General features: G+C 34.3%; 1 protein-coding gene across 6 annotated transcripts in view; it reads right to left on the bottom strand.

The window, feature by feature from the left end:
- Nucleotides 1–19715, bottom strand: part of STXBP5L (syntaxin binding protein 5L) — a 415834-nt gene extending 396119 nt beyond the window's left edge. For 5 of the 6 annotated variants that reach the window (XM_044251475.1, XM_044251473.1, XM_044251477.1 and 2 more), the window contains exons 1-2: nucleotides 19631–19715; nucleotides 18402–18598 (exon numbers count right to left, since the gene is read on the bottom strand). In XM_044251475.1, coding sequence (XP_044107410.1) covers nucleotides 18402–18590 — 189 coding nt within the window. In that variant the 5' untranslated portion in view covers nucleotides 18591–18598; nucleotides 19631–19715. Of the gene's footprint in view, nucleotides 1–18401; nucleotides 18599–19614 lie in introns of all 6 variants that reach the window. The other variant, XM_044251474.1, reaches the window with a different exon arrangement.
- Between the last annotated feature and the right edge of the window lie 278 nt (nucleotides 19716–19993).

The following is a 19993-nucleotide window of genomic DNA, read 5'->3' as shown; positions in this document are numbered from 1 at the left end:
ATAAATATATACACTATAAATATATACAATGTGTATCTATATAAAAATAAATATATGTAAATATAGATATTTTTATATATAAATATATAAATAAATTAAAAATTTATAATGAATTTATAAATAAATTATAAAATATATAATGAACAAGCAAAAAATGAGCTAGGGAATTTTTTACAAAAATATAATGGGCAAAAGTTTGATATATTTAATATATAAAAATTTTAGAAAAACTAATAGAAAATTACTAAGAACCAAGAGATGAGAAAATAACAGATATGAAAAAAATTCATGTAAGAAGAAAACTAGTTAATGAGTTTATAAGAAAATACTCAAGATCACTGATAACTAAAAAATATAAATTAAAACAACTCATTTTGAATATTCATAGACTAAATTAAGAAAAATATTTTTAAATATTTTTTAAATTATTGTGACAGTATTTTTAAACTGGCAGTTATACATTCTAAGGTGAATTTAAGTTGGTGAATCCTTTTGGAAAATAATTCAGCAAGATACAAATAAGTGTATAATTCACCTATTTTACCTTTAGGAAACTAGTCTGGGGAAATGATACTATACATGCTGAAAGTTTAATGTTTACACTTTATATTTACACTTTATATTAAAAATGGAAAAATGGAAACAAACTGAATTTCCAATAATAAAGGAAAGTGTATCCACTAGATGGAATGTTTTAAAGCCATTAAGCTTATATAAAGAAAACATTCCTAAGAATATAAAAACATATTTATGTTCTAATGTTAATCCATAAAAACTAGGATGTAAAATCTATATAAATCCATAACATAATATAACATAATTTCCATAATATAACTGAGATACTACCATACAACATATAATGTCCAAACCAGGTATGACAACAGAATTTTGGTCCACAAATGCAGCAACCAGCCCAGGAAACCAAACCACAATCCCTGCAACAACCATTCCAGGAAGTCAAACCACAACCTCTGCGGTAATTAGCCCAGAACATTAGGACTTGGTCAATGACTGACCGGTTTCCTAATTTTTATAGACTCCCTTCACCTACAACACTTCAAACTCAGTATGAATAAGAGAAAAACAAACATAATTTCCAAACCACAATCACATAGAATACCCCGTTCATAGTCAGCCTGCCTCCAGTTTCCCATACCAACAACCTCCTATAAGAACATATGTGAAGCCTACCCTTTTTTTCACTATAAAGCTTTCTCCACCCTCCCTGTTTACCTTTGAGTCTCTGCCAAATGCAAGTAATGGTGGCTGACTCCCTCACTATAGCAAGTTTTAAATACCCTCTGTTCTTATTTGAGTGGTCATTTATGTCCATATAATAAAAACTGAACATAAAAAAACACTAAAACAAAATGTACCCCAAATATCACTAATTATTATCTATATTACTATATCACTTTATATATTACCTATATATTACCTGTTATATTACCTATTTCACTATATCACTAATTATTACCTATATCTGAGTATTTAATATATGGATATGTATTTAATATAAAATATAATATTTAATTGTACTTAATACATGGATAATTCAAGAATGTATTTCTCTCTGCTGTATTTTCTGTAATAAGCACATCTGTACTTACAATGGAAATGTAATTCTTCAATAAAAATATTTGACGGACTACTATTCAGTAATAAAAAAGGGACAAATTACTGATACATTCAACAACACAGAAAAATCTCAAAAACATTACGTTGCATGAAAGAAGACACACACACAAAATACATATTGTAAGATTCTATTTACATGAAGTCCAAGAACAGGCAAAACTAAGTTATAATAAAAGCCAAAAATTCATTGCCTCAGAAAAGAAGTGGGAGTGGAAAAGTAACTGGAAAGGGGCAGGAAGAAATTTGAAGAAAATTTAAGGTGTTCTATATCATATTTTGACTGATGGCTACATGGTTATATATAATTGGCAAAACTCACTGAACTGAGTATTTAAAACCTGTGAATTTTCTTATGTATAAATTATACCTCAAATTCTTCCTTGTTCTTCCCAACTTTGCTTTCAGCTGTCAAATCCCAAATGTTCAACCCTTAGCCCTTGTATCCTCTCAATAATTATGCTTTGCTTTCCTTAGAATGAAATATATGGGTAGCATGAAAATGTTAAAATAAATTATTTTTATGGTAAATGTATAATTCTGCTTTGTATGAAGGCAGAAATTAATTTAGTTATCAGGAATAAAAAAGCATGATTTGAAGATTATTCTTTGAAGATTAAACTGAACAGATCAAGGTTAAATACTTTTTCACTCCTTTCAAGGAGAAATTGGTAATAAAAGAGAAATGTGACTTAAAGAGCTATTTTGGTATATTAATAGTATCAACAAAAGTATTAGACTTGTTAGGAGAGTAAAATTGTGGCAAAATAAAATGTTTTAAATATCTTCCAGGGTGCCTGGGTGGCTCAGTCAGTTAAGTGTCTTTCTTTGGCTTAGGTCCTAATCCCAGGGTCTCAGGATCAAGACCCACATCAGGCTCCCTGCTCAGTGGGGAGCCTGCTTCTCCCTCTCCTTCTGCCCATCCTCCCACCTGCTCATACTCTCTTTCTTGCTCTGCACGCTCTCTCTCAAATAAGAAAATAAAATCTTAAAAAATAAATAAATAAATAGCTTCCAGATTCTTCCATTTTAGAATAAAAGAGCTTTCAGCCAGAAGAATATAATTAGAAACTAAGCTAAATAAAGGACAAAGACAAAAGACAGCAAATATACTGTAAAATGATATAAAAAATAGAAATGAAAGGTAAAAAGGATGGAAGTGGTAAGGGAGCAAAGAACCTAAACCACTTAAAAAAGAATAAAAGGAAGTTTCATAAAAGTTACCCAAAAAAAATGAATTAAGTACATATGTTGCAAATCATTAATTGCATAAAAATATGAATGGTTCATTTAGTGTGTGCTGGCATCACAAATTCAAAAAATAATAATAATGGCCCAATTACAAAATGCCTAGTGTAGCGTTATATATAAAATTGGCTTTCAATAAATAAGTACATAAGTAAATGAATTTTATGCTGAGTAATTCTATGCAGAATAAAAGAAAACTATGCTGAGTAATTGTCAAACACAAGAATATTGAGTATTACCTCAAATAGTAAAGAAATTTTGGTTATGATAGAACTGGAAAAAGCAAAGAAAGATCCAATAATAACTACCTAAGGATGGAAAAGAATCAGAGTAAGGAACTTTCTGAGTTATATAAATTATATAAGTAATCAATAAGAATAATGTACAGATTATTTATAAATCGAACTCTCAATAAATCAGTGTTCCTCATAAGTATTCTGATCCTCTCCTTAAAGCTCTCCGCCCGAGTTCTTCAAATATAGTTAGCCTATTAACCTGAGTCTTGATATCCTATAACTTAAAAGAAATCTGAGAGAAAATAGAGTTAACTAATCCATTTTCAGCTTCTTCCTTTTTTTAAAGATTTTATTTATTCACTTTAGAAAGAGAAAGAGAGAGCTTGAATGAGGGGAAGGGCAGAGGGAGAGGAAGAGAAAGAATCTCAAGGACAGTCACCATTGATTGCCTAGCCCCAAAGGGGGCTTAATCTCAGAAACTGGAGATCATGACCTGAGCCAAAATCAGGAGTTTCGGGATGCTTAACCAACTCAGCCACCCAGGCTTCCCTCAGCTTCTTACTATATAATCCTGAGTACTATAGAGTGAGTCCTTGTGAAGTAAATGCTTTATTTTTTCAACTGTTTTTTAAATATTCACTTAAAAGAAGAGATATGTGAAACTGGATCCCATCCTAATCCCTCCAATAATACGTCACAAATAAAAATTAATACCATTGAATGTAACCTAAAGAATCAACTCCAGTCTTTTATGTCTCTTATATTTTCCTGTTTTTCAATGACCTAAGGGAAATCTACCTCCATAGTAGCATCGTGAAGTAGGAGTAGCTAGGATGACTTAAAAATACTCTTTTCCTGGAGTGCCTGAGTGGCTTGTGGGTTAAGCTTCTGCCATCGGCTCAGGTCATGGTCCCAGGGCCCTGGGATTGACCTCCACATCAGGCTTTCTGCTCGGTGGAAAGCCTACCTCCCTGCCTACTTGTGAACTCTGTCAAATAAGTAAATTTTAAAAAATATATATTATTTTCCAATTTCTTAAAAGATATGACCATCTCTAGAAAACAGATTTTAAAAGTCCAAAGTTTATTTTTCATCTTGAAGTACACCAAAAAACCCACTCACTTCCTCACATATAATCTAACAGTTCAGAAAGGAAATATGCAAAGAATTTTGTTTTCAACAACACATACAAAAGCATAGGATACCTGATCTTCAAAACAAAACAAAACTTTAAGACTTTACACAAACTGAATTAAAGATAACTTCATGTCAGATGAAAATGCAGTGTGAACTTTGTTTGGTTCCCAATCCAAACAAATCAATTACAAAAAGATACTATGGAACAACTGAGGAAATTTAAACATTACCTGCATATTAGAGTGTAAAAAGAAATTCTGTTAATGTTTTTAGATATGATAATGGTATTAGAGATTTTTTAAGAGGAAAAGGGAGGAAGTTTATATTTTTGAGAAGGAGAAGGAAGGAAGTTCTTATGTGATCTCAGAAATTTTTACAGATAAAATTGTATAATGTCTGAGATTTGCATTAAAACAATAAAATTGGAGATCAAGATTTGGAAGGTGGTAACTATTACAACTAGGAGTTTATTAGAGTATTCTCTGTTCATTTTCCAGAAAGTAACTTAAAAAAAAAAAAAAGACAAGTGAAGGTAATGAACATCTTTGTAAAAGGCAGAATAATGGCCACCTAAAGAATCTGTGAATATGTTAGGTTTTATGGCAAAGGGGAATCAAGGTTGCAGATGAAATGAAGATTACTGATCAGTAGACCTTGAAATGGGAAAATTAACCTGGATTATCCTAGTGGGCCCAATGTGATCATAAATCTTTAAATATGGAAGAGGGAAGCAGGATAGTTAGTCACCGTGAAGGAATGTGAGAAAAATTCAATTGGCCAATGTTGGAAAGAAAATAGAAGGAATTATAAGCAGCCTCTAGAAGCCATAAAAGAAGAAAATACTCTCCTAGAGCCCTACTAAGACCTTGATTTTAGCCCAGTGACACCCATGTCAGACTTCTGACCTCCAGAACTATAAGCTAATAAATTTGTGTTGGTTTTTTTTTAAGATTTTATTTATTTGACAAAGAGAGAGAGAAATCACAAGTAGGCAGAGAGGCAGGCAGAGAGAGAGGGAGAAGCAGGCTCCCTGATGAGCAGAGAGCCCGATGCCAGGCTTGATCCCATGACCCTGACATCATGACCTGAGCCAAAGGCAGAGGCTTAACCCACTGAGCCACCCAGGTGCCCCAATTTGTGTTGTTTTAAGCCATTAAGTTTTTGGTAATTTGTTGCAACACAAATGGGAAGCTAATACAATCTTATAGTAGAATAACATATTTTTATTTACCTGAAAGGAAATTAAAACACAGTGTGCTGGGAATTCAAATGAAATGTAAATCAAGAAAAGAAAAAATTTATTCATCAAGAAAAGAAAAAAATTCCAAATCAAATACCTTTACTACTTTAAAGGAAAAACTTTTCCTCCTTCCCTACTCTATCTTTCTCTTTCTGGTAGCCCCAACTTCTTTTCTATGGTTTAACTGCATTACCCCCACAACAATATACCAAAATGATATTAAAATCTACCATCACTGCTACTTTCCTAACACTTTCCTCCGAACACATCTACTCTTTGTTTTTTATGTACTTTTCTTTTCCTCCAGATTTTATTTTTAAGTAATCTCTACACCCAATCTGGGGCTCAAATTTGCAACCCCAAGATCAAGATTTACAAGCTCTACTAGCTGAGCCAGCCAGGCACCCCTTTACACATCTATTCTTTTTTTTTTTTAAAGATTTAATTTACTTATTTGAAAGAGAGAGGGTGGGCTCCAGCAGGGGGTGGGTGCAAAGGGAGAGAGAGAAGCAGACTACCTGCTGATCAGGGAGCTGGACATGGGGCTTGAGCCCCAGACCCTGAGATCATGACCTGAGCCAAAGGCAAATGCTTAACCAGGCAGATGCTTAACCAACTGAGCCACCCAGGCACCCCAACATATCTACCCTTAAAAGTACTAATTCTACCAACTCTATTCTCTATTATAGTGTGACTTTAATTTTATCCATTATCTTAGTGAAACTATTTTTATCCTAATCAATTTTCTCCAGGTCTAAATGGGCTCTCTCTGTTGATTTATTTGTTTTTAATTTGTTTGCTTTGTTTTCACATTCTTGACCTCTCTGTAATGCTGAGACATTCTTGAATTTCTTTCTTAATATTCTTTCTGAAGAAAGTATCAGATTATTTAACTCTACTTTTAAGTTTTTCTCTTATCATTCTGCTTACTTCTATTTCTCCTTTGTTAGCTTTACATTTCTCATCTACTCAGATGTTTACAAACTGTAAGCACTTCCCTCAGACTCACTCTAACCTCTCAATTGATTGTACTACTAATGGTTTTCAAACTTTTTTGGTTTGTAAATTTGTAGAAAAGTGTTTAGTCAATTTATAATGAATAAATTAGACTAAACATTAAGCAGTCCAATTAATTTTCTTGACAGTCTAACTTTATTGTGTATATTTAGGTAAAGTACTAGTTTTTAATATCAGTAAAATTTACTGATGATTAGCAAAGCAGAACATTCTTTAAAACGGAGTTTTCTCTAGCTACCAATCCTTACCTTTCAAATCCAGGCATCAGATCTACATCTAAAACCACCATTACAAAATGGTCAATTTTATTTATAATAAAATGTACTTATCCAACTATAAAAATATTTTTTATGCTGTTTTCAATACAAGAGATGCTTACTGGATATATATAATCCAATTATAAGACACTTACCTAAAGTTAAAACATTAAATATTATATTGGTTTTCAAATTCAGATTCATTACATTGATTATGCACCATTATATTGAAAATAATTCCATATACCATCAATATCAATTGGTAATTTTAGGCCACCAATGAAACTAAAATAGTACTCGCCTTTCTAATATCTTACATAAGTCCAGAAAACCTCTTAAGTGATTTTGTTGATTTTCAACCAAGAAGTATTATTTCACTCTTACTATAGTCAGTTAGCTGAGAATGGTTTATACCCTAATCATTTTTTAACATTGTATAGTAAATATCTTTTGAGCAATAAACTTGTTAAAATATCTCCTTGCATTCCTTCAATGACTATGAATGTTTAATTTAACCAAGCCTCTACACAGGTATTACCATGGGCCTATTATGATCTTTCTGGAGGTCTTGTAGTTTATTCTTTATAACTACTTTCTCTAAACTCTTTATGCTTTCTATTTTTGGCTTTCTAAAATTTAATCACTGATTTTTAAAAAAATATTTTATTTATTCATTTGAGAGAGAGAGCATGAGAGGGGGCTGGGTCAAAGGGAGAAGCAAACTCCCTGCTGAGCAGGGAGCTCGATGTGGGACTCGATCCTGGGACTCCAGGATCATAACCTGAGCAGAAGGCAGTCACCCAAACACTGATTTTCTAGCAGTCCTTATCAATAAATGTTAACATTATTTAGAAAGTATGGAATGATTCCCTAGTGTATTATAAACATTAAGTGATTAGCCTTTTAAATATTAAAAAGATGCTTTAAGTTATTTAATTTAAGAAAAGAGCACTGCAGCTACAACCAAAATCTTTTATAAAGATTATTTTGACAAGTAGGAACAAAAAACTAGTTTTCTCTAATGGGACAAAAACTCAATTTAAAGCTTAAAACAGGACTTCTACTTGAAAGCTTTAATGAATACAAAGTTTTTGCTATTAAACTAATATGTAAATGGTATATAGAAAAATGATATGGGAAAGCAATACAATCATTCTATCATTAAAAGTATACCATGTAATTTAACCCTATGATTTTTTGCAGGCACATCTTCAAGTGAAGGCAGAAGGAGGTCTACAGAAATGCACTAAAATTCAAGAAATACAAATTTGGTTTAATCACTAGTAATAATCTGACAGGTAAATAAATTTGAAAACTATGTTTAGTTTTTAAGTTAGTTCTATATTGATATATATACAAAGTATGATAGCACTATTTTTTAATATATCTGCATTTTTAGTTGAAGTATAGTTAACATAGTGTTATATTAGTTTCAGGTATACAATGATTCAACATTTCCATACATTACTCAGTGCTTATTATAGTAAATGTATTCTTAATCTCCTCTATCTATTTCACCCATCCCCCCACAGTCTCCCCTCTGGCAACTACCAGTTTGTTCTGTGTATTTTAGAGTATTTGCTTTCTTCTGTCTTTTTCCTAGTTTGTTTCTTAAATTCCATACATGAGAAAAATCGTACAGTACCCATCTTTCTCTGTTTGACTTAGCTTCACTTAGCATTAACACCCTCTATGTCCATCCATGTTGTAGCAAATGGCAATCTCATTCTTTTTTATGTCTGAGTAATATTCACTATATATACACTACATCTTTATTCATTGATCTATTGATGGTCACTTGAGCTGGCTATTTGACTAATATAAATAATGCTGCAATAAACACAGTGGTACGTATATCTTTTTGAATTAGTGCTGTTTTCTTTGCACAAATATCCACTAGTGAAATCACTATCCAGATGGTATTTCGATTTTTAATTTTTAATTTTAATTTTTTGAGGAACCTCCACACTGTTTTCCTCAGTGGCTACACCAATGTACATTCCTACTAACTCTGCACTCAAGGGTTCCTTTTTCTCCATATCCTCACCAACACTGTTCTTTCTTGTCTTTTTTATTCTAGCCATTCTGACAAGTGTAAGGTGTTACCTCACTGTGGTTATGATTTTCATTTCCCTGCTGATTGGAGATACTGAGTATCTTTTCATCTGTCTGTTGGCCACCTGTATGTCCTTTTTGGAAAAATGTCATTCAGGTCCTCTGCCCATTTTTTCAGCAATTTATTTGGTTTTTTTGGTGTTGAGTTGGATAAATTCTCTTCATGTTTTAGGAATTAACCTTTATCAGATATAGGATTTGCAAATATTTCTTCCTATTCATTAGGTTGCCTTGTGATCTTGTTGATGGTTTCTTTCACTGTGCAAAAGCTTTTTATATTAGTGTAGTTCCAATAGTCTAGTTCTGCTTTTGTTTCCCTTGCCTTTGTGTGGGGTTCAAGAAAGTGATCCAGTTTCATTCTTTTACATGTGGCTCCCCAGTTTTCCCAGCACCATTTCTTGAAGAGACTGTCTTTCCTTATTATATGTTCTTGCCTACTCAGTCACAGATTAACTGACCATATAAGTCTGGGTTTATTTCTGAGTTTTCTATTTCGTTTCATTGATATATGTGTCATTTTTGTGCCAGTATCATACGGTTTTGATTACTGGAGTTTTTAGCATATCTGGAATTGGAATTTTGATACATTCAGTTTTTTCTTTCTTAAGATAGGTTTCATTACTCAGAGTCTTTAGTTATTCTATATAAGTTTTAGTATTATTTGTTCTAGTTCTATAGAAAATGCTGTTGGTATTTCGATAGAGATTGCTAGTCTAATGATCTGTAGATTGCTTTGGGTGCTATGGACATTTTAACAATATTGGTTCTTCTAATCCATAAGCCTGGAATATCTTCCTGTTTACTTGTGTCATCTTCAATATCTTCCATCAGTGTTTTATAGCTCTTGGAGTATAGGTCTTTCACTTCTTTACGTTTATTCTAAAGTATTTTATTCTTTTTGTGTAATTGTAAATTTGATCGTTTTCTTAATTTCTCTTTCTGCTATGTGCTCGCTTCGGCAGCACATATACTAAAATTTCTCTTTCTGCTCTTCATTATTAGTGTATAGATACATAATAGATTTCTGTATATTAATTTCATATCCTAAACTTTACTGAATTCACTTATCAATCCCAGTAGTTTCTTGGAGTCTTTCAAGTATTCTATATGACATCATCTGCAAATAGTGACAGTTTTCCTTCTTCCTTACCAATTTGGATGCCTTCTATTTCTTTTTCTCTTATGATTGTAGGAACTAGAATTTCCACTACTATGTTGAATAAAAGTGGTAAGAACAAATATATTTTTCTTGTTCCTGATCTTAGAGGAAAACTGTTTTTTGACATTGAGTATGAGTACTATTTGCTTTTAAGATAAGAACTGCCATACTAAATGGGACCCATAATCCAATTTGTTGACAATGTACTAGCACAAAAAAACTTTTTGTAAGAAAATGTGACTGTTCTCTATAGTAACTTTAAAAATTTATAAACATACTTTTTACAAGTCTATAATTCCTTACATGAGCCAGTCCCTGCACCTTTACCCACTTAGGATAAACAAAGTGAGAGCCTAGAGTAACTGAATTATCTGGCTTTTGTGTGATTCTTAAAAAAAATTAATTTTAATTCATTTGGTACTTAAATTTCCTAATCTCTCACCCTAACAAGGTTGCTTAAATCTTCTGGTTTGCCTCCATTCCTATTCTTAAAGATGCCCACCCTCAACTGTCCATTTTGGTGACAGAAGCATGAAATCACTGTCAGACACTTCATCCATAATAAGTTATACTGCAGTATCAACTGTACTACCTTTTGTTCTACCAGTTACAGTATAAACTGAAACAACTCCACACATCTCATAGAATATATTAATGAATGATAAAGGCAGATATGTAGAACTGTGATCACACTCCTATGCCAAACTCAGTCACAAAACCTCCCAAATAAAATGATGTGAAATTAGAAGAATGTGGAGACAATGGAAAACCTAAAGATGTAGAACTGGGATCATGGTCTTATGTCAAACTCAGTTACAAAACCTCCCAAATAAAATTATGTAAAATTAGAAGAATGTGGAAACAATGGAAAACCTAAAGAAGAGATAATAATCAGAGATACCTAGGCATTTGACCTCACTCAGCTTTCCAGGATTCTGGAAAGCTTAATCCTTCACAGTCCATACCTATGTTTCTTTCTTTCCTTTCCTTTCCTTTTTTTTTTAAGATTTATTTGTGAGAGAGAGACAGAGACAGAGAGAATGCACTGAGTTAGGGGGAGGGGCTGAGGGGGAGAGAGAATCCTCAAGCAGACTTCCCACTAAGCAGGGAGCTCAACATGAGTCTCATTCCCAGTACCCTTAGCTGAAATGAAGAGTCAGACATTTAGCCAACTGAGCAACCCAGATGCCTCTCTAATACCTATATTTCTGATTTTATAGCCATTTATCTGAGAAGATCTGATGTTATATCTGGTATGAGGATCATATTACAAATCTGTTTTCTTGTAGAAGTTATACTATTTATCTACATATTGGATCTGACACCATGAACATTTATAAAAACAGCTTATAAATGTTGATGAATAGGGAATTGGCCAATTTAAGAGTCTATTCAAAACTTTAGGAATCATCCCATCTGGCTCTGGTGATATATTTCTTTTTGTCTGTTTTGTTAATTAGGTCTAGAACATCCCATGTGTTTGTCACTACCAATCTAGTACTTCTGAATTGTGACCCTAAAATGATCATTTAGAAACAAAAGTGTCCTTTATAACTTCCTCAATAAAAACTGAGACTTAATTAATATTTCTACAATCTTCTTTTTCATATCTTTTGGGAAATTATACACCATATTCCTAAAGTGGTGTCTTTATGTGATGTAAATTTACTTCATAAAAGCCTTTCCCAAGAGACTGTTCAAAACTGTTGGGGACCCCCTGTGGCCAAGGAAGTTCGGACCATTGCAAGATGGTGCCTGGCCAGGTGCCAAAACAGACCTCCACGTAAACAAGTCAATATCAGCGGCAGCCCATGTGGGGGAGGAAAAGCAGACACTGGGGAAGCCTAGCAGCAGGTCTGTGATTGGATGTCTTGAGAATATCTGTCTTCTGATAGGGTGCCCTACTGCATATAAGCAAGTGTGGTATGAGAATAAAAAAAGGGGAGGTGAACCATGAGAGACTATGGACTCTGAAAAACAGTCTGAGGGGTTTGAAGTGGTGGGGGGGGGAGGTTGGGGTACCAGGTGGTGGGTATTATAGAGGGCACGGCTTGCATGGAGCACTGGGTGTGGTGAAAAAAATAATGAATACTGTTTTTCTGAAAATAAATAAATTGGAAAAAAAATTAAAAAAAAAAAAAAAAAGAAAGCAACATTAACAAGAGACCAGGCTACGTGTCGTTCTTGCCGGTCGAGAGCAACACAAAACAATACCTCATTTGTTTTTTTGTGTTGTTTCTGTTGTTGTTTTTTTGTTTTTTTACAACATGGAGCTTGAACTCAAAACCCTGAGATCAAGACCTGAACTGAGATCAAGAGTTGAATGCTTAACTGACTTAGCCACCCTGGCACCCCTCCAGTTTACTCTTAATACATCATTCTATTAGCTTCCTTGTCTCATTTATTCACCTATTCATTCAACAAATATTTACTGCTTTCTATATGGCAGGTACTGTTCTATGAATTGGTAAGATAATTGTGAACATAATAAGGCCCTAACCCTGATGGAGTTAAATTATGATAGGAGAAGCAAACAATAAGTAAATAAGTATATATAATGTAATAACAGGTGGTTGTATTATTGAGAAAAAGTAATCAGGATAAGGACAGAGAGGGAGTGAACAACCATCAATGAAGAGCTCTCTGAGAAGTTAACAATTAAATTAAGAATTAAATGATGTAAAAGGAATATGTAATATAATTATTAGAGAGGATAGTGTTCCATGTAAAGGAAACAGAAATGTAAAATCCTTGAGGTGGGAATCATGTTTGAGAAAAAGTAAGAAAGCCAATGTACCTGTTGCAGAGTTAGTAGCAGGAAATAAGTTGATAGTGGTGTCTTGCCAGGGCCAGACCATTTAGATCTTTATAAGACATTAATAGGACTTTTGCTTTTATTTTTAAGAGAAACAAAAAGCCATTGAAGTGTTCTGAACAGGAAGCACAAAATATGATTTAAATTTTAAAAGGATTCTTCTATTTATTATGAGAAGAGACTGTGTAGTGAAGCCTGAGAACAGAGAAAATACCTAAAAGCTATAGAGCAGTAGTCAAGGCAAAAGATGTGGTGGAAGTGAAGAGATGTGGTCAGATTTAGGATGTATTTTGAGGGGGGAGTCAATAGAAAATTCTATCTTCTCAACATCTCTATGTTTCCTATGCAATTAATCATGTTACTTTTATTTTAATAAAAAAGATGAAACAGAAAAAATACTGGATTTAATCATGAAAAAGAACATAACATTAAACTTAGCCATGCCTCCTACCAACTTGGAGACCCAGGGATACCACTTAAATTCTCTGGCCTCAGATGTCTTATCAGTAAAATAAAAATATTTACACTTCATTTGTCTTCCTTACAGGACTGTTATGAAGGTCAAATGGGAGATCTTACAGATGAAGTTCTCTAACTTTAATTTAACCAACTTGCTAGATTAACAAAAACTTCCCATTTTCTTTATAAAACAGATTGATATTAGTGATTCCCTGAATAACTGACACTAGTAAACGTAGCTAGAATACTTATGCTCTCCTACTCCAGACCTAATTATGTGTAGGTCAGTTAACTATAGAGATGAATAAATAAATATATATATTTACATATATATTTATTATATATGTATCATAGGATATATATAATATATTGTATATTATATATACATACACACATTTATCTTGTGTGTGTATATATGTGTATATATATATATACTCATCTATACTTTATATATATGTGTGTGTGTGTGTGTGTGTATGTATAGTTGACACACATGGATATGAACTGCATGGGTCCACCGATGTTTGAAATTTTTTCGATATAGTATAGTACTATAAATGTATTTCTTCTTATGATTTTCTCAATAACATTTTTTTTCTCTAGCTTACTTTATTGTAAGAATACAGTATATAATACATATAAAATACAGTATCTGCTATTTATGTTATCAGCAAGACTTCCAGTCAACAGTAGACCATTCATAGTTAAGTTTTGTGGGAGTCAAAGATTTCAGGGAGTAAAGCTTTTAGGGAGTTGAATATATACAGATATTCAAACACGTGGGGGTTCTGTACCTTGTTCAAGGGTCAACAATATATTCATCAAATATATTCATCATATATGCAAACTGTCAGATGATATTTATGTATCATCTAGAAGGACCTAACACCTGCTTCAAAAGCATATAAGTTCTTATTCTATTTTAGATAAATTAAAACCAAAAACTATAATGAATTTCCGATGGCTTGTGGAAGAAAAGTCCACACAGAACTCCAATTATAGAACCAACACTTAACATTGCTCATTTATCAAGTGATTTGTAAACTGATGTATATGTTTTCATTTAAAATAAAATATTTAAGACATATCTTTATTAATAACTTTCTGCTTTAATCTCATTTCAGTTAATCAACCAACCATGTACATATTGTTTCATTCATAGAGTTAATCAAGTGCCTACTATAGTTGTTTTCAGCACAACCATGTATTAGAATCTCCTGTGGGGTCTTTCCAAAAAATGTAAGTGCCTAGGCCCAATCCTTAGAGACTGATTCTCTAAGATTGGTGGAGCTAGAAGTTTCTCTTTTACACGGAGTTAAGAATGGCCTGCTAGGTAATAAGAAGCCTAACGATGATACAGAAACAAAATATATTTACCACTCAAAGAGTTGACAATATAATGACAGTGACAGAAAAATAAATTTTCCAATCACAGTAAGGTGTTAAATTAACTCTATAGGAATAAGCCAGGTGCTACAGGAAAACAAAAGAAGGAAAAAAAACTAACTGTGCTTTGGACAGGAAAAGAGGAAGGCAGTGGTCAGAGTTGGTTTCATGTAGTATTTTAACTATGAGATTAAAAAAAGTAATGGGGGATGGAGGGATTCCACCTGGGTAGCACAGTGAGTTAAGCATCCAACTCTTGATTTCAGCTCAGGTCATGATCTCAGTGTACTGGGATCAAGTTCCTGCTCTGCTCAGAAGGGAATCTGCTTGAGGTTTCTCTCCCTCTCCCTCCCCACTTCATTCCCCACTTGCGCGCACACACACACACACACACACACACACACAGTCTCTCTCTCTCAAATAAAGAAATCTTAAAAAAATAATAATAACTTGGAATTCTCCAATTTTACTAAAGCTGGAAAGGATATTGTAGTTAGAAGCAATAGATTGAGATATGAAAATACAGTGCTTTCAGGTAATGCAATATGCTTAGGAAATCAAGGAAATGAGGATGGAAAGGTAAACATCTAAAGGGAAGCCCATCTAAAATGAACTATATATGGATCAAGTTAAACAGTTTGACATTTATTGTACAGGGCAGTAATTTCAAATTCTGTTTCATAGAATTCAAGTTCAGAAAAGGCACTTCATGTATTTCACAAATATCTGAACAAATGGCATTCAAATGTATACATACTGAACTGAGATAGCAGTAAACCAATGTATTTACTTTTTTGCTAACCTTGAATTAAAGTTTCTTCTACCATTTATGTGTTTTTGAACTTCTTTGTCACTGATTTTAAAGGTTGTAGTTTTATACTTTTACTTTTTAAGGCCAGAAAAATTCCTACTACCTGCCAGGGATAATATTATACAACAAAAAACAAATATAAAAAACAAGCTTTTTATAATATCTGTATAATTTATTATAATTTATTTTTAAATGTATACCAATAAAGTTCATTTATTTGTTTTAATAGATGTTATTTATAGGGTTTCACATTAGACTTTTGTTTGTAGAGCATCACTGCTCTAGGGAAACCAACATAAAATTTTTAGCAGAGAAATGACATAATGAACATTATAGTTCAAAAATAACCATATCATAACATAACAAAATCAACTGAAATAGTGTAAAACAAGAGGTAAGAAGATCAGGTAGGAAGTGATTTCAAGAGACTAACCAAGAAAACACAATAGAATGAACAGGTACTGAAGATGGCGAAAAGGGAATAAATTTCAGAAACACTAAGGAATGGAATAGATAGGATTTGATAACTGATCAGAAAATAGAAAGAAGGATGGTTTTCAAAAGAGAAGATTACATATTTGTACTTTAATTATGACCATGTGGAAAAGGTACAAGTACCCAAAAGGTGCCAACTGCTTAGTACTCAGAATAGAATGTTCTTTGCACATTTAATCAGTGAGTCCAAATGAAGTCCCCATTTTAGCAACAGTTCTAATTTTGAAATACCCTTAATCCATTTTTACATATTATATTATAGTCCAGGTAACCTAAAGTACAATCATAAAATCACTTTTTAAAATTAACTATATTGCTATCCAAAGATACCATAATACTTTCCCCCTTTAGTAACATTTCAATACTATTAGTATTCCACTTATATAGCTATCTATCCTAATTCCTTTGAAAGTATAATTTTGTTACCTATATTATTATAGCCTACTGCTGATAGTCATTCCACCAAGAACAAGGTGTTTAAAACTTTAAGAATATTTACAAAAATAAATATTTTATCACCTTTTCCAAGTTACACATCACCTTCACCTAATTGTCTTGTTTGATCCTCCCAATAACCTTAAATCAGAAGAGCAGAAATACTTATTACCACACGACAGATAGGAAAATCAGGTTCAAGGCAGAAAAATGGCTTGCCCAAGATACATGGCTGGCAAGTGACAGAACTTTAAATTAAAAAAATGGTCTGATCCCTAGGCCAGTGTTTTTAGCCTATCCCTAGGCCATGTTTTTGAATTAATGCATATTTAACTTCTGCCACTTTTCATGTCTATTTCCTGTGTGAATAAATGGGAAGATAACTATATACCCAATTTTCCTCTCTTGCATTCCCCATTTCCCCTGAAATTTTTAATTTAAAACCTTCTCTACCATGTTTAAAACTTCAACAGTCCAATGCCATTCTGCCACTCTGTTTTAGAGTGGTCTCCTTTCTATGCCAATTTTATCTTGATCAAAACTCTCCTGTCTCACATTCATGAACTAAAAGAATTTGGAAATTTTTTGCAGAATCTTGGAATGGAAACAGTAATATGTCAAAGATTAGATAATCAGGGCATTATTCTCCTGACTAGCAGTTCAAATTTGAACCCTAGGATCCTTTTATATATTTGTCTCATGACCAGTATTAAAACCCTAATGTGACAAACCATCTATTATTTCAAATTGAGAATGAAACTACATACAACCTCATATACAAAACTTTGTGCATACAAACTTCACAGGGTAGAATTATATCTTTTAATCTGACCTAATTCTAAATAAACTCATTTTTTATGAAAATTAATATGTAATATTTTAATAACTACAGATTTAATGTTTTTATAATGACTCTACTGGGAATGAAGACTAACACAATAAATGAAACATCTCATTATACATGTTATTTACAACAAAAATCATTTTAATAATTTCAAAAAAATTCTTCTGAAGTACCAAAAAATTTAATAATTTATGTGATTTCAAAAATGTATAATTTGTTCTTATGTATTCAAGTATTTTAAAACTATATTCATCTGTATCATATGAATGACTTAGTAGCTTTTAAAATTGAACATGGTAGGTCAAGAACACATTCTTAGGCTACCCCTCCAAAAAGAAACAATAAAAATTATAAACTATGTCAGAAAAAAACAATATCTATATATTAATGTTTGTTTTGTAAATTCTCATCTCTCCCCATCAGAAACTCTTTCTTTTGCTTATTCATTCGAAGTTGAACATTAAGGCATAATTACCTAAAATGTTTCCTCACTAAACCAGAAAACAGTCTATTTTTTTAAGTTCTTACAAGAATTAAATCCATCACTTTTTTATTAAGATTCTAGGGTGTTTTTGTATAGAATTTTAAACAATGAATGTAAAATAATACCGTTAGATCTTTTAAAATGGATGTATTCCTTTAGCTATTATCTACTTCCTTCTAGCAACATCTTAATAGCTTTAATCATTTTATACTGCATAGTGACACAAAATAACAGTTTCTCTGAATGTCAACAAGGAATTAACCAGAGTGATTTTTCCTTCAGTTTTCTACTTATACATAAATACTACATTAAAAATTTTGTCCATAATTTGGTCTTATCATTGTCTTGCAAATTCTACTTTTTATGTTTGCTTATTTCCACTTTAAACTACCGCAGCTTTTTAAACTAATGCTGAAATCAATGCCTAGAATATCTTTATTAATTCAAACATCCATCTATAGAGTTCCCTGCCCAGGACTGTCTAATGCTGGCATCTCAACAACTTCCAGTCCCTAGGGTGGATGTTTCTGGTTCTTGGTTTTGTTTTTGTTGTTGTTGTTTTTAATGATTCTTTCCTCACAACAGTAAAATAAAGAAATAATAGGCTTCAAGCCAATTCAAAACTTACCTTGCAAATCTGGAAATACTCTGAAGTCAGGGTTTCCTGAATCTCCTCTTTGAGAACCCCTGCAGTCCCTCCTGGATGTATGGAACCACTTCCAGCCCCACCACCACTGTTACTGCCACTGCTGCTACCACTGCCAGGGGAAGAGGCAGTTAAGCCATCCAAAACTTTTCGGAAATTAAACTTCTTCATTTTAAAAACTGTTGAGAAATTCAAAGGAAAGGGTGACTTAACACATGGACTTACACCTGGGTAAAAGTGTTTAGCATTTCATTAGTCAAGGCAGTAGCCAGGCCCCATTTTACGGGAATTGGCTATAAATGACTAAAAAAGAGAGAAGAAGAGTCCTACTTCATTGTGTCAAATTTTAATTCAAAAAAGAACATCTTTTAAAAGAAATAATAAAATATAACTCTAAAAGCAACAGTATTTCCTCCTCGTACATCAAATTTTCAAGGGCTTTATCCCCAGCTGTAGCTACGCTTTATCAGCACTGGGGTAAAAATAAAAGGCAGTGTCATCATCGTCATTAGCATTATATCATCAGTATTATTATACAATCAGACCGGAGTCCAACAGACCAAGACTGTCTCTCTTAAGGGCGGGCTTCGCTTCTAAAGGTTCGGCTCAGAATATTTTCAGAAAAACGATGTTGGGATTGTGCGGTGGGAGAGCCGGTGTTTAGTCTACTACCACCTTCTGGGCTCTCCCCCATCATCTTCAACGCTCCCTTTTTTTCAGTAAGTAATGAGGGGTAGGCCTTTTTCCATCCCCTATCCCCAAGAGCCGGACCCCAAAACATATGCGGGTGACCCAACACCAACAGCCGACAGGAGCGGCGAGCGGCAGCGCCGGCTGCCTCCGCTTCTCCCTCCGCCCCCCCTTCCCTCCCAGCGTCTCCAGCCCTCCTCCCTCTTCTCCCCCTCCACCCACCCCCACACCCCGCTCTGCCCGCAGCAGCCGCCGCGCTCGCCCGCCCGTCCGCTCTTCCCGCAACACCGCGGCGGCTCTTGTGGGGACGTGAGGCAAAGGCGGCGATAGCTGCGGCCCGAGTCCCGCCTCAGCCTAATAGGCGCGCGGAGCAGCCGCTCCCGCCGTCTCTCCCCGGGCCGAGCGCCTAGGCACCGAACACACACAAACACTCTCACACAGACATTCGCGCGCCAAGCCGGAGCACACGCAACCCTCTCATAGAAATTCGCGCGCGGACGCTCACGCTCATGAACACACACACAGGTGTGAGGGAGCCGCGGCTGGACGGCGGCGGCGGCGTCCCAGAGGGATGACTATCTGACTCCCGACTTAGGCACCTTCCTCGGCCGCCACTAGCTGCCAGCCAGCCCGAGAAGCTGAAGGTGCGGAGGGAGGCGGGCTCGCAGGCGTCAATCCCTCTGGATTGCCGCCGCTTCTCCTGTCCCTCTGGTCGTGGCGCCCGGCGCTCTCCGAGGTCCTAATCAAGCAGGCAGGCTCGAAGGAAGGCTCCGCCCTCCCGCCGTGGGATGCAAGCCCCGCCCCCGAAACGCCCCCTCGTTCGCCCCGCCCCCACCACTTCGGGCAGGGCGGCGCTGGAGAAAGGGGCGGAGAGCTGCGGGACG

The sequence above is a fragment of the Neovison vison genome, chromosome 6, assembly GCF_020171115.1.
Source record: "Neovison vison isolate M4711 chromosome 6, ASM_NN_V1, whole genome shotgun sequence".
Lineage (NCBI taxonomy): Eukaryota > Metazoa > Chordata > Mammalia > Carnivora > Mustelidae > Neogale > Neogale vison.
This window is presented reverse-complemented; position numbering and strand designations above follow the sequence as displayed.